This window comes from Heterodontus francisci, chromosome 16 (assembly GCF_036365525.1).
Source record: "Heterodontus francisci isolate sHetFra1 chromosome 16, sHetFra1.hap1, whole genome shotgun sequence".
Lineage (NCBI taxonomy): Eukaryota > Metazoa > Chordata > Chondrichthyes > Heterodontiformes > Heterodontidae > Heterodontus > Heterodontus francisci.
Genome location: NC_090386.1, coordinates 50,396,947 through 50,423,512, shown reverse-complemented (window position 1 = coordinate 50,423,512; position 26,566 = coordinate 50,396,947). Strand labels below are relative to the sequence as shown.

The window sequence follows — 26,566 nt, the reverse complement described above, 5'->3', positions numbered from 1 at the left end:
TTCTCGTATGTGGCCTGTTTGCTGCACTGCCTGGTCCTTTTAAGACTGTTGCGTTGCCATGCACCCGCACAGCATAGAGGGAACATTGAACATGACATTAAAGAGTCACAGGGCCATTAATGCATTTACCCAGATCTTTGGGCATGGGGGATGTAATTTGTGACGTGTGCGCTCACACTGAGGTTTTTTTTTTTAATTTCCAAAATATACTTTATTCATAAAAATCTGTAAAAATTACATACCCAAACAGTTTAAAACAGCATCAAGTCAAAAAATACAAACAGTGCAATGATGATCAGTTTCTTTCAATACAATCATGAGTTGCCTCACAACCCTTCCATTTCCTTGTCATGCCATATACAGTTTTACATTTACAGCACACAAAATTTTCCCGATACAGTTCAAGGGGTTTCCCATGGATCCAGCCCCTCAGTTCAGCTTGGTGGGGGGACCTTACACTGTGGTCTTTCCCCATTGAGCCTTTGCTGCAGCTGCCCCAAGCTTTAGTGCGTCCCTCAGCACGTAGTCCTGGACCTTGGAATGTGCCAGTCTGCAACATTCGGTGGTGGACAATTCTTTGCGCTGGAAGACCAGCAAGTTTCAGGCAGACCAAAGGGCGTCTTTCACCGAATTGATAGTCCTCCAGCAGCAGTTGATGTTTGTCTCGGTGTGCGTCCCTGGGAACAGCCCGTAGAGCACAGACTCCTGTGTTACAGAGCTGCTTGGGATGAACCTCGACAAAAACCACTGCATCTCTTTCCAAACCTGCTTTGCGAAGACACATTCCAGGAGGAGGTGGGCAACCGTCTCTTCCCCACCACAGCCACCGCGGGGGCATTGTGCGGAGGGGGCGAGACTTCGGGTGTGCATGAAGGATCTGACGGGGAGGGCCCTTCTCACCACCAGCCAAGCTACGTCTTGGTGCTTGTTTGAAAGTTCTGGTGATGAGGCATTTCGCCAAATGACTTTGACGGTCTACCTGGGGAACCATCCAACAGGACCCACCCTCTCCTTTTCCCGTAGGACCTTGAGGACATTCCGTGCAGACCACTGCCTGATGGACCTCACTGAGGTGGGCAACACACAAAATATGTGTACCCACTTCATCTGAAAGATTTTGGTGTTAGCTAGTGCACCCCCATTGCTGCTCTCCACCTCTTAATGCTGCCGGCAAGCTCTGCACAAAGCAGGAGGCCCCGGCAGTGTTGTTTGCCAATCACATGGTACAGTCAGCCTGTTCTTAAAGGCAGGCTGTCTCAAAGGAAAGCTGCAAAAAAGGATTCCTGTGGCGGAAATTGAACAAGGGCATCCAAAGTGATGGATGCAGTGCTGGTGGCATTTGTGTTGCTGGTGAGCAGGAGGAGCGACTCCACGATCCCAAGGTGGGGGCAGGAGGCCCTCAAGGATCACCCTCAGAAGGGAGTGGGGGCAGGTGGACGAGAAGGTTAACTCCCAGGGTCTGGACCCAAGGACCTGGCAGCAATACCACAAGAAGTCTAATGACGTCACAAAGGTGGTCAAGGTCAGTGAATGCATTCTCAAATGACATCTCCTACCCACCACAACACTAGCCTCTCACTCTGCTCAATGCACCACACCCACATCACTCACCCAGCAGCACTCCCTGGCCCTCAGGACTCCCATCTAGCATCCAGAGACTCCACCTCATCCTCACACACTGACCAATGTTGCCAGCCTCACACTCACTTCATGTTGCCTCCACATATCTCACAGGCTCATCACCCAAACACAGTACTACACAATTACTGACATTCTGCTCTCTCTCTTGCAGGATGAAGTGGCACACTCTTAAAGAGAGGAGAGTACAGCCAACAGGGGACAAGGACAAGTACAAAAGCAGGGAGATTCTGTTGAACCTTTATAAAGCTCTGGTTAGGCCTCAACTATAGAGTATTGCATCCAGTTCTGATCACCACACTTTAGGAAGGATGTGAGAGTCCTTGAGAGGGTGCAGAGGAGATTTATCAGATTGATTCCAGGGATGAGGGATTTTCGCTACAAGGTTAGGTTGGACAAGCTGGGGTTTTTCTCCTTGGGGCAAAGTAGATAGAGGTGTACAAGATTCTGATGGGTTTAGATAAGGTAGACAAAGAAAAGCTATTCCCATTAGCTGATGGTACAAGGAAGGCCGTAGGGACACAGATTTAAGGTTTTGGGCAAGAGGTACGGGGGGATGTTAGGAAGAACTTTTTTCTCTACGCAGTGAGCTGTAATGACCTGGAACTCGCTGCCTACAAGGCTGGTGGAGGTGGAGACGATGAATGATTTCAACAGGAAATGGGATGGACACTTGAGGGAAATAAACTTACAGGGCTACAGGGATAGAGCTAGGAATTGGACTGACTGGATTGCTCTACAGAGAGCCAGCATGGACTCAAAGGGCCGAATGGCCTCCTTCTGTGCCGTTATGACTCTATAATGCCTGCAGCTCCTGAGCCCTATAGGAGATGATTCTCTGCATCGTGGTGCTGCTGCGACAGAGCCTGTGGCATCCGGCGTCACTGACAACACTGAGGATGTTCCTGTCTTATGCTCCTGCTCAACTCTCAGAACACCATCAGCCTGTGATCTGACATGAAGAGCAAGCTGCTGTTGGTGTGACCATGACCCTCTTGCTTCCCACCCTAACCTCTTGCCTCCACACCAACCTTCCTCTTCTGAGCTCTTGCTTTCAGACACCCACGAACTGCTGCCTGCCCAGCCACAAGAGCCCCAGGAGCAGGAAACAGAGCAACAGCACAGCACTGATCAACAGGCCCCATCGCTTGATCTGACACTCGCAGCCACTAGCTCAGATACCAACATTGCATGTATCTTGGAGGCTAGTATAGAGTTGGGATCAACACATGGTGAGTCAATCGGCACGAAGTCAATTCTGGTACAAACAGTGGAGTTTACAAGTTCTCCCTGTGTCTGCGTGGGTTTTCTCCGGGTGCTCCGGTTTCCTCCCACAGCCAAAAGACTTGCAGGTTGGTAGGTAAATTGGCCATTATAAATTGCCCCTAGTATAGGTAGGTGGTAGGGAAATATAGGGACAGGTGGGGATGTGGTAGGAATATGGGATTAGTGTAGGATTAGTATAAATGGGTGGTTGATGGTCGGCACAGACTCGGTGGGCCGAAGGGCCTGTTTCAGTGCTGTATCTCTAAATAAAAAATAAATAAGAGGCTGCAACTAGGCCAGGAGTAAAGAATGATTTGTTTGTCAGCTCCCCAAGGGCGAGGTGGCAGACAAGTCCTCCTGCAGAGGACTCAGATGAGGACTTAAACGGGCCGGCATACAGGACAGCACTGATGGGCTGAGATGTTTGGTCCATTGGCTGGCCTGCCTGGCAGCCTCCTGTCACTCTCAAGGAGCATGGAGGACTCCGACTCCAACTTGACAGAGGGGATGGCTCAGAGCTTGCTCTCTCCACAACCTCTGCTCTATCTTCCTGTCATGCTGCAGACCGAGAGGCACTGCCTCTGCTACTCCCTTACCCTTTGCAGCCATTGGGTGAGATTTAGTGGAGCCAGCAGGGCTCCTGGCGCCGGGTTGAAAGGGCAGTGGAAAACCTGCCTCTGCCAGTCAGAGCCCCCTCCCCAATCCCCTGCGCCCTCCACCCACCCCCCCAACCTGGGCTTTATTTAACGGTGCCCGGGCAATTAAGTGGCTGGTGCCAGGGTCCCCATCCCTTTAAGGAGGGGGATCTCGCCTCCAACAGCTGCCAGCCACTGCTAATAACGCACCAGTCCTGGGAACAAGGCCTAGCACTGAAGCTATGTGAGGCGGCTTAGCCGGGGCTAGTCCAGAAGGCCCTGTTGAGTGGGGTGGGGGCTGCCAGCCACTGCTAATACTGCACCAGTCCTGGGAACAAGGCCTAGCACTAAAGTTACGTGAGGCGGCTTAGCAGGGGCTAGTCCAGAAGGCCCTGTTGATTGGGGTGGGGGGAGGGTGGGTGTTGAGTGCAGGGGAAGGGGTTCACAGATTGCCCACAGAGGAGGGGCTCCCTCCACCCCAAGCCCACTGTGAGCTTGCCTCGTTTTACTGGGCGACCACCCCCCAACCCCACAACCCCCCCATGGCGGAGGACCCCCCCCCCCCCCGGCTTAATGCCAGCAGAAGGGTGGAAGAGGCCCATAAGTAGCTGATAATAGGCCTCATAAGGGCCTCAACTGGCCTCTGGGCAGGAAGGCGGTCATCGCTCTAACCCGCCTGGGACTTAATCGCAGTGTGATAGGAAGGCAACAGGCCCTCTGTCTCCTGCCTTCCGTCACAATTCTAAGGGCCCCCTCTGCCTCCTAACCCATCTCTGGGTCAGGGGTTGGGCGGGGGGGTTGGGGGGGGGGGGGTATCCCATTAAATCCAGCCCATTGTGTGCACAGTTTACTGTTCTTCTGCTATCCCTGTGAGGATGCAGCAAAACTCTCTCGCAAATGCAGGAACTCGACAAAACACCTCCAAAACCACTCCAGAGTACTTTCAAACACTGAAATAGAAAAAGTTTCAAACATTTAAATTAACTGCTATCAGGGTGCCTGGCCCTTTAAATAACACTACTGCAGGACCCACCTTGCTGCTTCATGCTTCTTTTTCATTACTGAGCACTGCAGGCATTGCCAGGACCTGCACTGCTTAGATTTGGGATCCTGGCATCACATCAGCCGGTTGGGCTGTGTGAAGTCAAGATAGCAGAAAATCAACGTGTTTCGGCGCATGCATGTGCCTATCTCCGAAAACGCCGTGTGGACCGCACAGGTAATGGTCTGCAGAGCAGCCTGTCCCTGTGAAACTCTAGTGGGCCTTTGCAGTGCTACCATCTTCCTGAAACCATTTGGTAAACTTTTCTTTTCTTCTGAAAGGAAACAAAATGTGCATCTTGCGTACAATGACATATTCTCACTTAATTCAGCAGTCCATATGTTTGTAAACAAACAACAAATAGTTTGTGAAGAATGTTGTCATGAAGGTGACTTCTCCTGAAATGCCCATTTACTACTCAGCAAGACTGGATCAACAGTAAGCAGTCGCAAGGTTTTCAGGAATGCTTTGAAAAATTAGGAAGCCACAGGTTTCTTTTCTGTTCCTCGAAGGGGAAAATCACCTTACCAGAAGCAATGACAGTACTGGCCCACAATGTATTCTCAATGCTCAAACTCTCATTAATTGGCGGGTCGCTATCCTCCTAAAACATACAAATGAAAAATTATTCTTCCAATTTAAGTAGCTGCAATATCCCGAAGGATCACTCCTCCTTAACTGCCCACAAAATTCTAAATATTATCACAGCAATCTGCAAGTTAAAAATATGGCAGCATTTGCTGACAACGCTACCACTCAGTGGCGCTGCAGTGGCACATGTGCAAATGCAGCATGTGCCACTAAAAATGTCACAGTCTGCGACTTCAGGCGGCTGCCAGGACTAAAGATGGCACTGCTCAAATAATCACACAAAGGCAACCTAACATAAACACATGGCACCACACAATGGCAGGAGGGAGAGAGCGAGCGGGCCGGGGATGGCGGGGGGGGGGGGAATGCAGCGGGCCAGGGGGAGTGGAGCGGACCGGGCCGGGGACAGTGGGCAGTGGGGGAGAGCGGACCGGCTGAACAAGCGGAGCGGCCGGAGAGAGCAGTGATGGGGGGGGAGCGGAGCGGCCGAAAGAGCAGGGCGGCCGGAGAGAGCAGCGATGGAGGGGGAGCGGAGTGGCCGAAAGAGCGGAGCGGCCGGAGAGAGCAGCGATGGGGGGGAAGCGGAGCGGCCGAAAGAGCGGAACGGCCGGAGAGAGCAGCGATGGGGGGGGAGCAGAGCGGCCGAAAGAGCGGAACGGCCGAAAGAGCGGAACGGCCGGAGAGAGCAGCGATGGGGGGGAAGCGGAGCGGCCGAAAGAGCGGAGCAGCTGGAGAGAGCAGCGAAGTGGGGGGGGGGGGGGGTGCGGAGGAGAGGAGCTTGACGCATGGGTGAATACCCGTTAGCGCTGCATTGCTGTATGCATAAAGCGCATGCGCAGAGGCCGACCAGGCGCGTTGCCCGAAGATGCACACGTCACACGATGACATCCTCAGCGCATGTGCTAACCAGTCCTGGCAAGTCGGAATGCAGCGCATGCGCAGAGAGTAAGAACCCGTCTGCACATGCGTGCACCTTGGGGCAGCCTGATGACGTCTGTGACCAGCTGCATTGTCAGGAATCACTTTGTAAAAATATATTTTTTTCAATATGAAGAAGTCAGCCAGAGTGCCAATCCTGCTATTTTTCCAAGTGACTATTTTTATTGTGCTAGCTAAGCAGACTGCTCTTTGCCACCAACCTGATCCCAAATCCCAGGCCCTAAGGAGCACAACAGCTCACTCTTGTGTAGATCACTCTAGCAGAACGAGCCAAGTAGTGAAGAACCCCCCCCACACTCCACCCCCATGGCTCAGAGGCAAAGTTGCAGCCTCTGAACCAAATGGACCAGAAGAATTCTGTTTCTAATCCTCAGTCTATGCTGAATGAGCTGATCTCATCAGGATAGGAGGATAGGACAATTACCAATAACCACTATAATTAACCTCAGGACCTTGTGTTAGGAAAGGGGAAAACAGAAAAGGATTCCCACTCCTGATCTGTATTCAGCAATCCCTGTTCAAACTACATGCATTGCAAGGTTGGGAGAGAACAGCATTTGTTAACAGCTCCGATGAACCCTCCTGTGCTTGAATAAGCAGTCTACATTCAATTCAAGCTCGCACATGACTAATGGTCACTCGGGCAAGGTATTGGAGACTGACCTGTCCCTATGGAACAATGCGCCAGGAAAGAGCCAACACCTTCAGGAGACAATGGGACAAAATTTTTCAGGGAAAAAAGTAATAAGTGCAAAAGCACTTTGCCCCAGAAAAGATAGATCTATCCATGTTTAAACAAAAAATAAAACAGCCCCTCATAACTAAATCTTTTAAAAATGGAATAATAACACTGCATCTACTATAACACTGTCAAACACTGAATTAATACCAACCCCTAAATGGAACATTTTCTTCCCAGTCACCAAACCCAACTTACCCGAGTGAAAGTCCCAATGAAACCATGAATGTCAAGGTTTGGTTCTTCTGCATAAACATTAGATCGTATCTGTAGCAGATCCTGTGAGTTAAAATGAAAACAGAGTAAGAACAACGTCTGGCAGATGCTGAATCAATGATAACCTGACACCAATCTCACCCACAGGAAACCAGCGCAGGCAGATTTTTTTTTTGTTGACTGGATAAATTCTAATCGATAATCAATGCCTTATCTATTTACACACAAATCATTTTTCTGAGTCTGGAAAAATCACAGGTTGACCACTTTGGGAATTTCCTGACTAAGTACATTTTTTTTCGGAATGTGTGCATGTGCATGTTTGTATGTGAGCATGTGTGTTACAATTTCGGATAACTATAGATACCCTTTTTTAGTAACGCCAGTCATTTCTGTGCACAGATCCACACCATTTATGCGTTTCAGTTAACACACTATAATAGCATTACCCATGGGACATAATAATACAAACCCCCCCCATCCCCCACCATATAAACTGAATATTGGGTCTTTTGCCCACGTCCTCACATCTTCTTCTCTAAACATTATGAAGGCACATCAAGAAAAACTTAGCCTGGATCTAAATTGATAAACTTTTATTTCAGACAGCAAGTGAACATACAGATCACTCACAATGTAATTCACTGGTTCTTAAACTGGGGCCTGCAGAGGCGTGCTCTTCCCCTCTCGAGCTCCTGCTCTCCCCAGCTCCTCTAAAACTCTCTCTGAGCACTGCCCACCCTGTGCTCCGGCTTCTCCATGCTCTGCTTCCCCAGGCTCCTGCTGTCTCTGTGCCCCTGATCTCTGGGTTCTGGCTTTGTCCGTGCTCTGTTCCCACAGTGTTCCTGCCCTCTCAGTGCTCCTGCTTGCGTTCAGCTCCCCAGTGCTTTCTCTGTGCTCCTGCACTCTCCGTGCTCCTGCTCTCCCCCTCTTCCACTAGTGCCCTCTCTGTTCTCCTTTAGTACCCTCTCTGTGCTCCTGCCAAGGACAGTCAAACTCTGCAGTAAGAAGCAGGCGCAATTATCTCACTGATAACTGTAAGTAAATACCGTTTTTCTTAAAAGCATTATTAAAACAATCTTTACGTGCAGCACTTTCATATCATGAGTATTACATATAATTTAAGTGGGAGGGGTCGGTGATTACCAATCCATTAGAAAAGGAGTCCATCAACCAAAAAGTTTGAAAACCACTGAACCATTGCAAACTGTCTTTGTGTAATAATACAAAATAATAAACACATGACATTTCCCATGCTATCAGTGAGCTGTCTTGTTTGATTCAAACAAAATAACTTGTAGCTACCCTCCTGCATTCTAACCTTCTGAACCTGGTGAAAGTTTGCACTCAACTTTCTGTTTAAAAATCTGATTTGACATTCGTATTCATTGCTTTTTCCATCTTGAGGCAAAGGCCTGGTTTTTAACCTGGAGGTGAGTTCTATGCGGGGGTGCTCGTGAGGTTGGAAACCATGAAGAAAGGAATGTCCTGCAGAGATTAACTGCAGGATGCCTTTAAATGGGATTCCCACCCACAGACAGCTGGAGGCCTTTCAGGCGGAAAGTGTGCTTCACAGGGCCAAAGCCTACAACAGAAAGTAGGTGGGGAAGTAAGAGAGATTGTGGGACAAAAAATGGTTTGGGTCCACTGGTGATCTGGGGGCGGGTGCAGTTGGTGGCTGGGAGTGGGGCGTGGGGGGGGGGGGGGGGAGTAGAAGTGGGATTATGACAGACAGGTGGTGGGGCTGTGGGCTCCAATGGTGGTTGGGAACGCGTGGTGGGGCCAGATGGAGGTTGGGGAAGAAGTTGGTTGCCTTGGGGGTGGGGTCGCAGGTTTACAGGTAAGCTTGTTGGGCCTCAACGAAGTACTCTTGCTCCGCCTGGCCCACAAGCGTTCCTGTAAAGGCACTTACCTTATGGATTCAGGCCCTCTCGCCTCTTTAAAGCTGCTGAGTTTCCAGAGGCCTGGGAAACGCAGGCATCTGGGGTTAAAAATAGAATGACTATGGGGAGGCGGGGGAGTGGTAGTAATGTCACTGGACTAGTAATCCAGAGCCCAGGCTAATGCTCTGGGCACATGGGTTCGAATCCCACCATGCAGATGGTGAAATGTAAATTCAATTAATAAATCTGGAATTAAAATGCTGGTCTAATGATGACCATTGTGGATTGTTGTAAAACCCCATCTGGTTCACTAATGTCTTTTAGGGAAGGAAATCTGCCATCCTTACCTGGTCTGGCCTACAAGTGACTCCAGACCCACAGCAATGTGGTTGACTTTTAAAATGCCCACTGAAATGGCCTTGCAAGCTAATCAGTTCAAGGGCAATTAGTGATGGGCAATAAATGCTGGCCTAGCCAGCGTGTCCACATCCCACAAAATGAATTTTTAAAATATTAAAGTAAATGCATGCATCCTGATTGGAAAATTTAAAAGGACTAACCCACTTCCCACAAGTAGGTTGGTCACGTGCCCATCATCCCACTTTTGTTAAAACCAGAAGTGGGCAGATTCAGCGTGTGTTGGATTTCTGTTTCAGAATTTTTGCATTTTAACCTCTGACACAACACCAACTCATCACTCTTGGGAATTAAAATTCGGCCCAGAAGGTTTACTTCCACACATACACCAACACAGCTCCAAAGCTCGATCTTCTCTCTCAACCCATTCACTACCCCTGCTTGTCTGATATTCAGGGCTGAACTTTTTGCATTGGGGGGCAGGAAATGGAAGTTGGGACTGTTTTCAGGCCCTGAACCTACCCCGGGGTGAAGTAGATTGAACTCCCAATTTTTGTGGGAGCAACCCCTTAATTGAATTGGAGTCGAGTTCGGCAGCTAATTAGAGGCCATGGCAGCAGGAGCAGAGAGGGCTAGATGAAGTGCTGGTCTGATTTAAACTCCCCATGGCTGCCAGTTAAATCTTGAGGAAGAAAGTAGAAGAGTTCCTGTGAGTCTTGCAGTGGACTGCAGTGTGCAAAGATGCTGGAGGCCTGGCACCCGGGGCAGGCAGATTCCCAGCTCTCAGATAACGACCTGGAGCTAATGCTTGAGACCAAGGAAGAGGAGGGAGGCCTTCTTCCTGGAGGGTGGCAGAAGGAGGCCACCCATCTAGGCTAAATAGGCCTGGGTTGAGATAGCAGCCACTGTCAGCTGCAGAAGTGTGGATTCAGTGCCGTAAAAGGTTCAACGACCTCATAAGAGGTGAGGTGAAAGTGACTGCCATTGACATCAAGGCAGCATTTGACCGAGTATGGCATCAAGGAGCCCTAGCAAAACTGAAGTCAATGGGAATCAGGGGGAAAACTCTCCGCTGACTGGAGTCATACCTAGCGCAAAGAAAGATGGTTGTGGTTGTTGGAGGTCAATCATCTGAGCTCCAGGACATCACTGCAGGAGTTCCTCAGGGTAGTGTCCTGGGCCCAACCATCTTCAGCTGCTTCATCAATGACCTTCCTTCAATCATAAGGTCAGAAGTGGGGATGTTCGCTGATGATTGCACAATGTTCCGCACCATTCGTGACTCCTCAGATACTGAAGCAGTCCGTGTAGAAATGCAGCAAGACCTGGACAATATCCAAGCTTGGGCTGATAAGTGGCAAGTAACATTCGCGCCACACAAGTGCCAGGCAATGACCATCTCCAACAAGAGAGTATCTAACCATCTCCCCTTGACATTCAACAGCATTACCATCGCTGAATCCCCCACTATCAACATCCTAGGGGCTACCATTGACCAGAAACTGAACTGGAGTAGCCATATAAATACCGTGGCTACAAGAGCAGGTCAGAGGCTAGGAATCCTGAGGCGAGTAACTCACCTCCTGACTCCCCAAAGCCTGTCCACCATCTACAAGGCACAAGTCAGGAGTGTGATGGAATACTCTCCACTTGCCTGGATGGGTGCAGCTCCAACAACACTCAAGAAGCTCGACACCATCCAGGACAAAGCAGCCCGCTTGATTGGCACCCCATCTACAAACATTCACTCCCTCCACCACTGACGCACAGTGGCAGCAGTGTGTACCATCTACAAGATGCACTGCAGCAATGCACCAAGGCTCCTCAGACAGCACCTTCCAAACTCACGACCTCTACCAACTAGAAGGACAAGGGCAGCAAATACATGGGAACACCACCATTGCAAGTTCCCCTCCAAGTCACACACCATTCTGACTTGAAACTATTTCGCCGTTCCTTCACTGTTGCTGGGTCAAAATCCTGGAACTCCCTTCCTAACAGCACTGTGGGTATACCTACCCCAAATGGACTGCAGCGGTTCAAGAAGGCAGCTCACCACCACCTTCTCAAGGGCAATTAGGGATGGGCAATAAATGCTGGCCTGGCCAGCGACGCCTAAATCCCATGAATGAATAAAAAAAAAATAAGCTCTGGCAAGATAAGTGCAACCTCCAGCCTTCAGGCCAGGCTCCTGGGGATTTACCCTCCAGCAAATAGACCAGCTGAGGACCCTCAGGGTGCATGCTACTCCTGAACTAGAGGGGGTTGTGTGCCCAAGGCACTTACTCACCCTTCAGAATGGCTAATAGCCATAGTGCTGCCGAGTTCCTGTCACCACTGAAGCATAAAGCTTCTAATAGGGGCAGATCCCATTGACCATAGAGGACAGCACTGCCATATCTCATTCTCGTTTGTCCTTGCAGGAGAAACGGGCACATAATGTACAGGCGGTGGGGTACCATTCTACCAGAGAACAACGTCAATGGAAAACGAGCAATGCCAATAGCTAGGATCCCGGATGAAGCAGAAGGCGAACCTGGCGAGATGGGATCCCACAGTGCAGATGGTAACTACAAAGGGTGAAGCAGTGAATGCCACTCCATCCAGTAACATGCCAAGCACTGAGTTGCATTGGGAAGCCCCAGTGCTGCAGCGGCCTCTGCTCTCTTAGGCTGGTTCTTATAATCTCTTCTTGTGTCTCCCACAGATGCAGGGTCCACCCGAGGACACCCTTTCCCTACATGACCCCAGAGGAACCTCACAAAACCAAGGAAGCACCTGACAAGCGCACCGGCCACCAGATACTCTCACCTCGATGGGTCCTGGCACTGGGTGAGGAGAATGGCACAAGTGTGCAGAAGGAGGTGTCAGTGGCAGAGGCAGCTGTGGGCAGTTCCCCTTGGAGAAGGGAGGACAGACACAGTCCTGCTTAGCTTCACACAGAAGCAAGGCCTCAGGAATCACAAGAAAGACTCTACCTGGAACAGCAGGAGAGGTGCTTCCACATGTCAGAGCTCCATGATGCTGTGAGGGGTCATGAGCTGAGAATGGAGGAGTCCATCCAGCACGTCACCACAACGGCTCAGCGCTATGAGTGCATGAGCTCTGCCATAGAGAGACTGGTCAACCTCATGGAAAGTCCTGCGTGGCATCACTCTGACTGCATGCATACCACACTGTAGCCTGGAGCAGTCAGTGGCACTGATGGCGCAGAAATGTTTGGAGTGGATGCCAATTGACCCCAGCTGGTGTCACCCTCCAGCCATCTGAATTACCAGATAAGTGCTGAGGGTGTCACGGTGGAGGACGAGGGTGCTAACCCTCAAGGCAGCTTCATCATCCTCGGCCTCCTTGGCTCCTCTGACTGTGGGAGCCTCTATGACTGTGGGAGCCTCTATGCAGCAGAGCCAAGTGACGGAGATTGCCGCAGCCTTTAGAGACGCCCCCACAGGCACCTCCATGATGCAGGCAGACGCAAGTGAGCAGACTGCCTCCACCTCATCCGAGGCCACAAGGGAAACACCGCCTAGGAGTGGCTGTGTCAAGGCCACCACGTCACACAGAGCACGGAGTATGTCACTGGGGTGTATGCTTACTGTCTCTGTGCACTGTCTCCCTTTCTTATTTTATAAATAATGACACTTCAAAGCACACATGAGGCTCCTTTTATTACTACCATGACAAGAAAAGTGTTGAGGTGGTGAAGGAGATCAAGGGTTCGTACAAAGTTAGGGCAAATGCTCTGGGCACATGAGCATCCTTCACTGGCAGTCAGATTTTAAATGTTCCAGGCTGTGTCTTCAATGGATGTGTTAGCACAAGCACCTCACTGATTAGCATCCCATTCCCTTCATCTTGGGCAGAGGGACTTAGTTGAAACGTTCCTGTATCAGAAGATACCGGACATTCATGGGATCCTGATGAGACCTTCCCCCCTGCCCCATGCCCGGCCACTTCCCTGTAGATCATAGGATCATAGGAAATAGGAGCAGGAGTAGGCCATTCAGCCCGTCAAGACTGCTCCGCCATTCAAACAGATCATGGCTGATCACCTACCTCTACACCATACAGTAATAGAGTTATACAGCACAGAAACAGGCCCTTCAGCCCGTTGTGTCCACGCCATGCATCAAGCACCTAACTATTCTAATCCCATTTTCCAGCACTTAGCCCATAGCCTTGTATGCTATGGCATTTCAAGTGTTCATCTAAATACTTCTTAAATGTTGTGAGGGTTCCTGCCTCTACCATCCCTTCAGGCAGTGTGTTCCAGATTCCAACCACCTTCTGGGTGAAAAATGTTTTCCTCAAATCCCCTCTGAACCTCCCTGTCCCTTACCTTAAATCTATGCCCCCTGGTTATTGATCCCTCCCCTAATGGAAAAAGATTCTTCCTATCTAACCTATCTATGCCCCTCATAATTTTGTATACCTCTATCAGGTCTTCCCTGAGCCTTCTCTGCTCTAAAGAAAACAACCCTAATCTATCCAGTCTCTCTTCATAGCTGAAATGCTCCAGCCCATGCAACATCCTGGTGAATCTCCTCTGCACCCTCTCCAGTGCAATCACATCCTTCCTACAGCGTGGCGACCAGAACTGTGCACAGTACTCCAGCTGTGGCCTAACTATCATTTTATACAGCTCCAGCATAACCTCCGTGCTCTTATATTCTATGCCTCGGCTAATAAAGGCAAGTATCCCATATGCCTTCCTAACCACCTCATCTACCTGTGCTGCTGCCTTCAGTGATCTATGGACAAGTACACCAAGGTCCCTCTGACCCTCTATACTTCCTAGGGTCCTACCATCCATTGTATATTCCCTTGCCTTGTTAGTCCTCCCAAAATGCATCACCTCACACTTCTCAGGATTAAATTCCATTTGCCACTGCTCTGCCCATCTATATCATCCTGTAATCTAAGGCTTTCCTCCTCACTATTTATGACACCACCAATTTTTGTGTCATCTGCAAACGTACTTATCATACCTCCTATATTCAGGTCTAAATCATTAATGTACACTATAAACAGCAAGGGACCCAGCACCAATCCCTGCGGTACACCACGGATTACAGGCTTCCAATCGCAAAAACAACCCTCGACCATCAACCTCTGATTCTGCCACTAAGTCAATTTTGGATCCAATTTGCCAAATTGCCCTGGATCCCATGGGCTCTTATCTTCTTAACAAATGACGTACAGACCTATCACTGGCGGAAATTGCAGGCACAGACCCGAGTCCCAACACTTGTGGAATATTTCCTCCCTAAAGCCCCCCTTCTTTCACCTCCATTCACCCTTTTAGGACCCATCTCTTTAGCCAAAAATTTGGTCACTCTGCCTAATATCTCACCTTGGTGTCCATTTTTGTCTGATCATACTTCTGTGCAGCCAACTATCAGGAAGATCGCCCCCCTCAAGTCTAAATTAGGGGACACGATCACTGACCAACTCAAGCAAATGGACCACTGGGTGGAGCACTATCTAGAACTGTATTCCAGGGAAAATGCTGTCACTGAGACCGCCCTCAATGCAGCCCCATCTCTGCCAGTCATGGATGAGCTGGACGAACAGCCAACAAAATCGGAACTCAGTGATGCCATTGTTTGTCTAGCCAGTGGAAAAGCCCCTGGGAAGGACGGCGTAACCCCTGAAATAATCAAGAGTGCCAAGCCTGCTATACTATCAGCACTCCACGAACTGTTTTGCCTGTGCTGGGATGAGGGAGCAATACCACAGGACATGCGCGATGCCAATATCATCACCTTCTATAAGAACAAGGGTGACCGCGGTGACTGCAACAACTACTGTGGAATCTCCCTGCTTAGCATAGTGGGGAAAGACTTCGCTCGAGTCATTTTAAACCGGCTCCAGAAGCTGGCTGAGCATGTCTACCCTGAGGCACAGTGTGGTTTTCGAGCAGAGAGATCCACCAGGATTAGTATAAATGGGTGGTTGATGGCCAGCACAGACTTGGTGGGCCGAAAAGCCTGTTTCAGTGCTGTATCTCTAAATAAATAAATAAATCTCCCATGCAGGACCTCATCAAAAGCCTTACTGAAGTCCATGTAGACCATTTTTCCCCACTATCCCATATCGCTGGATGTCATTAGTATCCAGAAATCCATCGATTTCTGTCTTGAACATGCTCAGTGATTGAGCTTCCACAGCCCGCTGGGGTACAGAATTCCACACATTCACCACTCTCTAAGTAAAGAAATTCCTCCTCATCTCAGTCTTAAAGGGCCTGCCTCTTATTGTGAGACTGTGTCCCATTGTTCTAGACTCACCAGCCAGAGGAAACATCCTATCCACATCTACCCTGACATTCCCTGTAAGAATTTTAAGTTTCGATGAGATCACCTCTCATTCTTCAAAACTCTAAAGAATACAGGCCCAGTTTCTGAAATCACTCCTCATAAGACAATCCCGCCACCCCAGGGATTAGTCTGGTGAACCTCTGTTGCACTCCCACTATAGCAAGTATATCCTTTCTTAGATAAGGAGACCAAAACTGTACACAGTACTCCAGCTGCGGTCTCACCAAGGCTCTATACAATTGCAGCAAGATATCTTTACTCCTGTGTTCAAATCCCCTTGCAATGAAGGCCAAAATACCATTTGCCTTCCTAATTGCTTGCTGCACCTGCATACTAGCTTTTAGTGACTCATGAACAAGGACACCCAGGTCGCTTTGGACATCAACACTTCTCAACCTCTCACCATTTAAGAAATACTCTGTCTTTCTGTTTTTTCTACCAAAATGGATCATTTCACTCTTATTCACATTATATTCCATCTGCCATGTTCTTGCCATTCACTTAGCCTGTCCAAATCCCCTTGAAGCCTCCTTGCATCCTCCTCAAGTTACATTCTCACCTAGTTTTGTGTCATCAGCAAATTTGGAAATATTACAATTTGTCCCCACAACCAAATCATTTATATAGATTCTGAACAGCTGTGGCCCAAGCACTGATCCCTGCGGTACCCCACTAGTAACAGCCTGCTATCCTGGGAATGACCTATTTATTCCTACTCCCTGCTTTCTGTCTGTTAACCAATTATCAATCCATTGCAGCACATTAACCCCAATCCCATGTGCTCTCATTTTGTTTACTAAGCTCCTGTGTGGGACCTCATCAAAAGCCTTCTGAAAATCCAAATACACTACATCCACTCGCTCTCTTTTATCTATGCTACAAGTAACATCCTCAAAAAACTCCAACAGGTTTGTCAAACGTGATTTCCCTTTCACAAATCCATGCTGACTCTGCACAATCATATCATTATTTTCCAAGTGTCCAGTTATCTCATCCTTTACAATAGATTCTAACATTTTCCATACTACTGATGTCAAACTAATAGGTCTGTAGTTCTCCGTTTTCTCTTTCGCTCCCTTCTTAAATAATGGGGTTACACATGCTACTTTCCAGTCTGCAGGAACCCTTCCAGAGCCTATAGGTTTCCAGCCAGGCACCTCGGTATTCTGCATCCTCCTCCTCCGCCTCCACTTCCTCCTCTTCTTCTACCCCATGCCTCTCCTCTTCCCCCGATGAGCTATTTTGTTCCAGGGTCTCACTGTCCTCAAGGCTCACACCTCTCTGAAGGGCCACGTTATGGAGAGCGCAGCAGACCATCACAATGACCGAGAGCCTTGCAGGAACGTGTTGTAGGGCGCCATCCGACTGGCCCAGGCACCGGAAGCACATTTTCAGAAGTCCGATGGCCTGCTCAATGGCTGCCCTAGTGAGCAGATAGCTTCAGTTTTATTGCCTCTGTGCCACTGTCTTGGGCTCTCTTAGAGGGGTGAGTAGCTACCTCTTCAAATGATATCCCTTGTTCTCTCGGATCTCCATTCACATAGTTTGGGGGTTGGAGTAAAGATCTGCGGCAGACTGGACTGCCGAAAAATGAAGGAGTCATGACAGCTGCCGGGAAAGTGCGTGTAGACATGGACAAAGCTTTTGTCATGGTCGCAGACCAATGTAACGTTGAGGGAGTGGAAGCCCTTCCTGTTGATGGATCTCACTGGCCAGTTACTGGGTACCTTCATGGCCACATGGATGCAATCGATGATGCCCTGCACCTGGGAGAATCAAACGATGGCAGCAAAACCCACTGCCTTCTGTCCCTGTGAATCCTCATCTGCCATGAAATTAATGTATTGACCAGCTCTGGCATATAGGACATCAGTGATCTACAGGATGCAGTGATGTGTTGCCGTTTTCGAGATGCCACCATGGTCTGCTACAGATCCTTGGAAAGAGCCAGAGGCAAAGACGTTCAAGGTCACAGTGACTTTGATGGCTACTGGCAGGGCATGACGACCAGTGCTGCGAGGTGTGAGGTCTCAATGACAAGGGCACACATGTCTGTGACCATCCGTCTCCTCTGGCACTGGGTCTGTCATCTCCAGGTAGCTCCTTCTTTGGCAGTAGATCCTAGATCGAGGGTCTGGCCTTCGTGTTCTTCCTGCTGCTCATCCCTCTCTTCTGGCCTCCTGATGCCCAGGGCTCCGCCCTTCCATCGGAGGGTGTTGCGCCTTATCACCACTTGACCCAAAATCTGAGAGTTGTGCCTCCATTGTCAGTTGCTTTCCTTCTTTGTGCTCAGCTGGTTGCATAGTTGGCCTTGGATGCCTTTCTCCCTGCTCTCCTGCCCCCGCGATGCCAGGAGGGTGATGACCCCCTCCATCACCCGAGTGCTGACTGCCCACTCTCTTCCCCCCCCCACCCCCACTCCACCTGCGCAGCGCCAGGGGCACCTGTCTCCCAATGGTCAAGTCCCCCACTGCACAGTGCAACTTCTATGGCTCCGGAGTAATTCCATTGGGCTCCCCACTCTGTTCCCCTCTCCCTTCACCTGATCTGCTGCAGACAGTGCTTGCAGCCTGTGCACCCCCGTGAAATGCTCAACTCCCGACCTTAATGAGCTCTTCAAGCACCTTAATTGGCCTTAAATCAGGATTGGGTGGGATCGCTGTTCTCCCCACATCCCCCAACACCTCAACCCCGGTGAACATTGCCGGCACCAGGAACAGCATCGCAAAACCCGCACACCGGCCGGCACTGGTATTTTTGAGCCCCATCTGCCTCTGCGCCTGACCTCAGTGGGGCCCCAAAATTCAGTCCCTGGTCTCACATAAACTGCAAGTTGTCAGTTAAACACTGAAAAGACCAGAACTATCAACTTCAGACCCTGTCACAAACTTTGCACTCGTCCCACTGATGCCATCCGCCTCTCTGGCACTCTCAGTTTGAACCATACAGTTTGGAACTTGGCACTCTATTTGCTCCTAAGTTGAGCTTCCAATTCCATATTCTCTCCATCATAAAGAAGCCTACTTTCACCTCTGCAACATCGTTCATCTCTGCCCCGCCTAAGCCAATATGTTGTTGAAATTCTCATTCATGCCTTTCCATCTCGAGACTCGACCATTTCAACAGTCTTTTGGCTGACCTCCTACCCTCCGTAAACTTCAACTCATCCAAAATTCTACTGCTCCTATTCTATCCCACACCAAGTTCCACTCGCCCATTATTCCTATCCTTTCTGTTATATACTGGTTCCCTGCCTCAAATTTAAAATTCTCATCTTCATATTTAAATTCTTCCACAAACTTGCCCTTCCCCCTCTTAGCCATACAATCCTCCAGAACTCTGTTCCTCTGACTCGGGTCTCTTTCAGGGCATCCTTCCTCCCCTCAACTAGTGCCTCAAATGCCTAGGCCCCACACTCGGGAATTTTATTCCCAAGACCCTCCATCGCCTCCTTGTAAGGCCCTTCTTAAAACCCACCACTTTAACCGTGTTTCATCATCCTCTAATGTGTCGCTCACTGGCTTATTGTTGTTATTGTAGTTGATCAAGGGGTACTGATCTCCATGCTGGGATAGGGTTCAATGAGCATTGATCACACTCTGATACCTCCTCAAAGCAGCCAATACTCATGCATGAGTGAGTGACTACTATGGGCAGCATCACAGCTGCACCCAATGTTGGCCTTCCCCCCCCCCAACCCCATGCACACACACACTCTTCAAGAAGAGGTCACTGGGCATTAATAAAGAACACTCTTCCTGAGTTTCCTGTCCCTTACTCAGGCTAATGGTGGCACACTTCCAGCTGCCCGAGCTGAGGTCAGTTAACTCAGCAGAGGCTGATGATCAACCCATGCTTATGCAAGTTCAACTTCTCAGTATTGTTAATCCATCAGGAATGGAGTGAAGTAAACGGTTCTTTTTCGCGGAAATTGAAAGGCTCCCTGCTATGCTTGCAAAATTATTTTTAAGAAGTTGTAAAATGGCCAATTTATAAAGGGAGCTTTATATCAACAGTGGCTGTACTGCTGCCAATGTGACAGCCTTCTTCCATTCTGCTGTCATTCTCACTTGCTCTAATACCTAGTCATATGGCTTGTTTGACACCAACATGGCAAAAATCTCAATGCGGCACTGTCAGTAAAATAAAGACAACATTACATTCCAGAACTAGCCCTGCCCCTATCAAAGCTGTTCCAGTACAGCTACAACATTGGCCTCTACCCGATAATGTGGAAAATTGCCCAAGTATGTCCTGCGCACAAAAAATCCGACCCGGCCAATTACTGCCCTATCAGACTACTCTCGATCATCAGCAAAGTGATGGAAAGGGTCGTTGACAGTGCTATCAAGCGGCACTTGCCCACAATTACCTGCTCACTGACGCTCAGTTTGGGTTCCGCCAGGGCCACTCAGCTCCTGACCTCATCACAGCCTTGGTCCAAACATGGACAAAAGAACTGAACTCCAGAGGTGAGGTGAGAGTGACTGCCCTTGACATCAAGGTAGCATTTGACCAAGTATGACATCAAGGAGCCCTAGCAAAACCAGAGTCAATGGGAATCAGGGGGAAAAATCTCCGCTGGTTGGAATCACACCTAGCACAAAGGAAGATGGTTGTGGTTGTTGGAGGTCAATCATCTCAGTCCCAGGACATCACTGCATGAGTTCCTCAATGTAGTGTCCTGGGCCCAAACATCTTCAGCTGCTTCACCAATGACCTTCCCTTCATCATAGGGTCAGAAGTGATGTTCACTGATGATTGCACAATGTTTAGAACCATTCGCGACTCCTCAGATACTGAAGCAACCTATGTTCATACGCAGCAAGACGTGGACAACATTTAGGTGATAAGTGGCAAGTAACATTCATGTCACACAAGTGCCTGGCAATGACCATCTTAAACAATGGAGAATCCACCTATCTCCCCTTGACGTTCAATGGCATTACCATCGCTCAATCCCCCACTATCAACATCCTGGGGGTTACCAGTGACCAGAAACTGAACCAGCCACATAATTGCTGCGGCTGCAAGAGCAGATCAGAGACTGTGAATTTTGCAGCGAGTAACTCACCTCCTGTCTCCCCAAAGCCTGTCCACTATCTACAAGGCACAAGTCAGGAGTGTGATGGAATACTCTCCACTTGCCTGGATGGGTGCAGCTCCAACAACACTCAAGAAGCTCGACACCATCCAGGACAAAGCAGCTCGCTTGATTAGCATCCCATCCACCACCCTCAACATTCACTCCCTCCACCATCGACGCACAGTGGCAACAGTGTGTACAATGTACAAGATGCACTGCAGCAACTCACCTAGACTCCTTCAACAGCACCTGCCAAACCCATGACCTCTACCACCTAGAAGGACAAGAGCAGCAGATGCATGGGAACACCACCACCCGCAAGTTTCCCTCCAAGCCACACATCATCCTGACTTGGAACTATATCGCCGTTCCTTCACTCTTGCTGGGTCAAAATCCTGGAAATCCCTTCCTAACAGCAGTGTTGATGTACCTACACCCTAAGAACTGCAGCGGTTCAAGAAGGCAGCTCATCACCACCTTCTCAAAGGCAGTTAGCAATGGACAATAAATGCTGGCCTAGCCAGCAACATCCACATCCCATGAATAAATTTTTTAAAAATTGAAAGAACAAAGCTGCTGTGATATTATTTGTGTTTGAGAATGGAGAGCAACTCAGAGAAAAATGGCAATTCTAGGAGACAAGAGGTGGAAATCTGTAGACCATCTCCCAGATCAATATTTTCCAAGCCACTCTCAGTTGTTTCTGCAATACTTACTGCTGCTATGGGTAATCTCTGAGTACAGCCAACAGGCAAACGCATCTTCCAATCAGTCTCACCATCCAGCTGATCGGTACGGATAAAACAGGAACCTGGAAAACAGAAGGGAGACAGTCACACATGTACAAACTGCGGCGCAGAGAATACTGATACATTAACACCATCACTAAGAAGACAGAAAGTACAGCAAGTGGCTGTTGTCATCATCCAAGTTCACTGGGAGAATGCAAAAACAAGTTGAAACTGCACAGCTCCAATTACTGTGGGTTGACCAGCAGAGTACTGATGGATTTCTTAGTTTTCCAAATCAGCATTCCAAAAAACTTAACAATTAGCTGAGTTATTCAACTTCCACTTTTAAACCATAGTTTGTAGCTTTCAGAATTGGTGCCAACATAACCCAGACCCACCCAAGACACAGGTCTTACATCAATGCCAACTATTGACATTAAATCTAAATGTCCCCCTTCCCACAAACTAGTCAATATATCCCTCCCCCTATTGGCCACTGCAACCCCTTCAGAAGTGTTCAGGAGTTTTTAGAAGATCCAATTTAAAACTAGAATTGCCTCAGCTATCTCCACTGCTGAGGTTCAATTAACAAGGCCAATTTACAATAATGGGCAGCATTACAAGGGCAGTACTGTCTGTGGCCATGTTATGTTTCAGAGCCAGACTCTAATAAAGCCAAACAATTCTTCATTAACTATACCACCAATTGTTTAACAGGCATTTCACACAGCAGAGCATTTAAACTGGTTGTCTTCCTCCTGACTTTGAATAGGGAAGCTGAATTGAGGTCAGTGCCGTGAAGGCTGCTGTTAGGATCACTTGAGGTCAGGACATGCTGTTTTTGGCACTCAGTTCTGCAGCTGGCCGGGTCGGGGGGTGGTCATGGCTGCTGATGAGGAACATTTTTGGCCAGCTGTTTTGGTTCTGTGGGACCAGGAGTCATAAGCGCAGCTTTGAGTTGGAAAATCAGCCAATAGATCAGTTGTTACAATGACAGCTGATCTTGCTCACTGGAGTTGAAAGTGCTAAGAGCCCAAACTTCTGCAAGCCTGCTATTATCTGGGACCTTCCTGGGTCTAAATGCCTCAAATATTCTGAATCAACTCAATGACCTACTGCCAAGGTGGGGCAGGGGATCTCCTTTGTTTTTCTTTTAAAAGCCCATATACAGCAGCTCTCTGCCACACTGGTCACTGTTCACTTGTAACACTGTTCTTTAACACTTAGCCATTGAAAATTATATAGCCACATCAAACAAGGAAAATGTATTAAAAATACAATGATTATAAAAGCAAAGAATTGCACTTTTTTTCAAAAAATGGGAGAGTTTAAACACCATTACCAAGGTTGCAATTGATTGTATTGACTGATTACTTATATAAACAGAATGGATTGTCTGTGGAGCAGAACAGGACACCGTTACTGTCAGAGCCTGCTCAGTATCAGAAATGTGACCAACTGGATATTTAAAGAAAGCAGCTCTGTCATACCAAACAATACTGAAGTGGGAGGCAATTGAGAGGGTGCCTCCTTAAACTTGAAATGAATTACTGAGCACGACACTTACCACTTTTGTCTGATGTTCGGAGGAAGATCATGTCAGCAGGCACCCGCTGATTCTATAGAAAATGAAAATCAGAAAACAAGTTACTGAAGTAAACAGGGAAACCAGTTGGAAGCATGAGAGAAAAGAGTGAGTGAGTGTGAGCAGAAACAGGCACGAGCATTAGTACCAGCTGATGGCACGAGATGGAATGCTGATTTTGTTTCTACTGCCGACATAAGACTTTCTAAAGACATTATTTGTGAGTGTGCCGCAAGCACAGCACACACTCCCTGTAGTCTCCTGTTCCCTCTGGTTCCTAGTCCAATGTGTTTGAAAAGAAAAATAAATGTTGAAAAATTGAGACGATGGACACCAACCACATTCCCGGAAGCAGAATTCATAGCAGTTTAGGAGAACTATGTCAACATAAGGGTGATAATTCTTTTTTCCCTGGTATAAGTATGGGTGCATACAACACTGACCCATATATGGACAACGCAAACCAGTAAAATTGGCATGAATATCAGGGAGGTTTCATTTTTTTTTTAACTTCTTGTTAAGTGTCTAAAGAAGTGCTCCAGACGATCAAGATCTTTAAACGGTTATATACATGTTTATCAGGATTCTGATATAAAATTACATTTTCTGTTGATACCCAATTTTCTTATTATACACAAGTTGGCTAGAATTTAACAGCACAAAAACAGTTCATTTAGCCCAGCCAGTTTTTATGCTCCACATAAGCCTCCTCCACTTTTCTTCAAAATGTCCTTCTATTCCTTTCTCACTCATGTAAAATATATCGCTTTCCGTTAAATGCATCTATGCTATTCACCTCAACCACTCCCTGTGATAGCGAGTTCCACATTCTCACCACTCACTGAGGAAAGAAGTTTCTTCTGAATTCTTTATTAGATTTATCAGTAACTATTCTATATTTAAGGCCCCTAGTTTTGGACTCTCCACAAGTGGAAATAGCTACTCTACACCTACCCTGTGAAACCCCCGCATAATTCTAAAGACCTCTATCAGGTCTCCTCTCAACCTTCCCTTTTTGAGAGAAAAGAGCCAAAGCCCATTCAATCCTTCCTGATGATTGTATCATCTTAGTTCTGGTACCATCCTTGTAAATCATTTTTTGCACTTTCTCCAGTGCTTCTATATCCCTTTTGTAACATGAAGGCCCAGAATACTACACAGTACTCTAAATGTGGTTGAACCACGTTTCTATACAAGTTTAACATAACTTCTCTGCTTTTGAATGCAACATCTCACACCTGCCTATAATGGAACTCAATTGCCATTTACACACTCATTCTGCAAGTTTGTTCCTGTCTTATTGTATTTTGTCACAGTCTTTGTCAGTACTAACTACCCTCCAAAAGTGGTCATCTGAAAATTTTAATGCTGTATTTACGATTCTCAAGACCAAATTATTTATATAAGCTTTTAAAAAAATGTAAGGGTGGATGTTTCTTAAAATGGAGATATTTGCCATTCAACAAATATAAAATTGCTCTTTCAGGGCCAGTGAGGCTGTTTAGCAGTAATGATGAAATGTATACACTGTTAAAAATCCAATTAAACCTCATTCAACAGGGTGTAACATTTTCACTGTTTTTACAGCAAAACTAAGGCCGGAGTTTTACATGGCGGTGGAGACCCCGCCCACCGGCCAAAATGTTGAGCCCGCCTCCACTGGGCCTGGAAGCCACGCAGTGATTTTATGTGGCCTAGGCCTTTGATTGGCCTCAGATGGGACTCGGCTCCTCTGAGGTAAGAAGTCCCGCTTCCAAGAGCTGCTGGCCAATCAGCAGGCCGGCAGCTCTCAGTCCCAGCAGCTCTACCGGGAGTGGTGGCCACTGCTGGGACTGCACCCAGGGTGAGGAGGAGGCCCCAGAATAGAAGTAAGTGTGTGGGGCCTCATCGAGGACAACCAGCCGGGCCCCATGAGGCAAGGGTGGGGTCAGTTGTGGGGTAGTGTGCTGCAATGCGGGTGGCATATGCTGTGGGGGGGGGTCCCTTCGTGGGGCACAGGGTGCCCTATCAGGAGAGCCCCCACCCCACAAGGAGGCTGCTAGGTTTTACTGGGTGGCCTCCTGAGGTGCTGAGCCGCCTGCCAGCCCGCTGCTGGTAATATATCTGTGGCAGCAGGAGGAGGCCCTTAAGTGGCAATTAATTGGCCACTTAAGAGCTTTAATTGGCCTGGGGCAGGCTGCTCGTAAAATTGCAGTGGGGGTGTGAAGGCAATGGGAACAGCACCCCCACTCAATTTTACATCCTGCACCCCCCCTCCGCCCCCCGCCACTGCTCCGCAGGGGTGCGTAAAATTCTAGCCGTATAGTGTAACGGTGGAAGTTCTCATAAGTTCAATGATTTTTAATTAATTGCATTCTGGGGTAACCTCAAGAGTGGTCTCAGCACCAATCCCCTAGCCCCTGCTCTCTGTTTTCTCTTTTTTAGCCAGTATGCTATCCATTCTACTACTTGTCTGCCAAATTCACATGTTCTGACATTAGTCATGCATTTACTGTAGCCTCTTAAAATTCCATGTATATTACATCGACTACATAACCCTTGTCTACCCTTTCTGTTGCTTCCTCAAAGAATTCAAAGGGCTATATTCCATGGTCTGTGGCGAAGCAACGGCACCCGCCACTGACCTCAAAGAAAACTGCCCACAAAGGCCGTGTGAGCCTGTTTCCTGATGTCAGTTTGAATCTGGCATCAAGTCAAGGGGATCCTCCAGGCAACCAGCAGCAGTGATGTCATCAGCAGCCAATCACATTGAAGTATTCTCCCCGACAGCAAACCAGGAAGCAAAAACCACTGAATCCCTTCACAATTTAAAATTTTACAGATAGTGAAATAAATGGTTAGGCCATGCACATGGGATTAAGGTAGAAGCTCAAATATCAAACAAGCTTTTAAAACTATGTAGAATGTGGATTTTTTCATCATAAATAGAAACATTTTGCATTCAGAAAATATAAAAATACTCTTTCAGTGCTAGTGAGGCTATTTAGCAGCAATTATGAACTTAGTACACCATTTAAAAACCCAGTTACATCTCATTCAACAAAGTGTAACTTTTCCAAGGGGTTTTACAGTGACATTAATAACATAGCAGTGGAAGTTCTCGTCAGTTCAATAATTTCTAATTGATTGCATCCAGGGGAACCTCAAAAGTGCACTCTCTGGATAGTGCAGAATCACTGACAGCAACATCTGGATTTCCACACTTAACTGTGCATATGTGAATTCCAGAAGTTGCTGTCAGTTTCAGAGGAGTGATTACAGCAAATACTGACAGCTGCACCATCACTGGCCCAGTTTTGCAGCAGCAATGAGATTGATCATTGATCTTACCTGTTGAGATCTGTGCTGACTATTCGTTATTATATTTTCAGTTGCTAGAGGTTTCCAATATCCTTCCTATCACATTGTAACTCTACTTGCAAGAAATCACTATTTTGAAATCCAAATGAAAATACGAACCTTGTCGACAATAATCAAATCCCCCACTTGAATGTTTGAGCTCTTGACAACCACAGTCCCTAGAACAACAAAGGAAGAA

The 26,566-nt window shown here is 48.0% G+C and overlaps 1 protein-coding gene across 3 annotated transcripts in view; it reads right to left on the bottom strand.

Annotated features, from left to right (window-relative positions):
- LOC137378086 (probable phospholipid-transporting ATPase IIA) overlaps positions 1-26,566 on the bottom strand; it is a 212,727-nt gene that overhangs the window by 119,221 nt on the left and 66,940 nt on the right. For all 3 annotated transcript variants that reach the window (XM_068048164.1, XM_068048163.1, XM_068048165.1), the window contains exons 5-9: positions 26,488-26,546; positions 23,011-23,062; positions 21,429-21,523; positions 7,049-7,129; positions 5,110-5,185 (exon numbers count right to left, since the gene is read on the bottom strand). In XM_068048164.1, the coding sequence (XP_067904265.1) occupies positions 5,110-5,185; positions 7,049-7,129; positions 21,429-21,523; positions 23,011-23,062; positions 26,488-26,546 (363 nt within the window). The remainder of the gene's footprint in view (positions 1-5,109; positions 5,186-7,048; positions 7,130-21,428; positions 21,524-23,010; positions 23,063-26,487; positions 26,547-26,566) is intronic.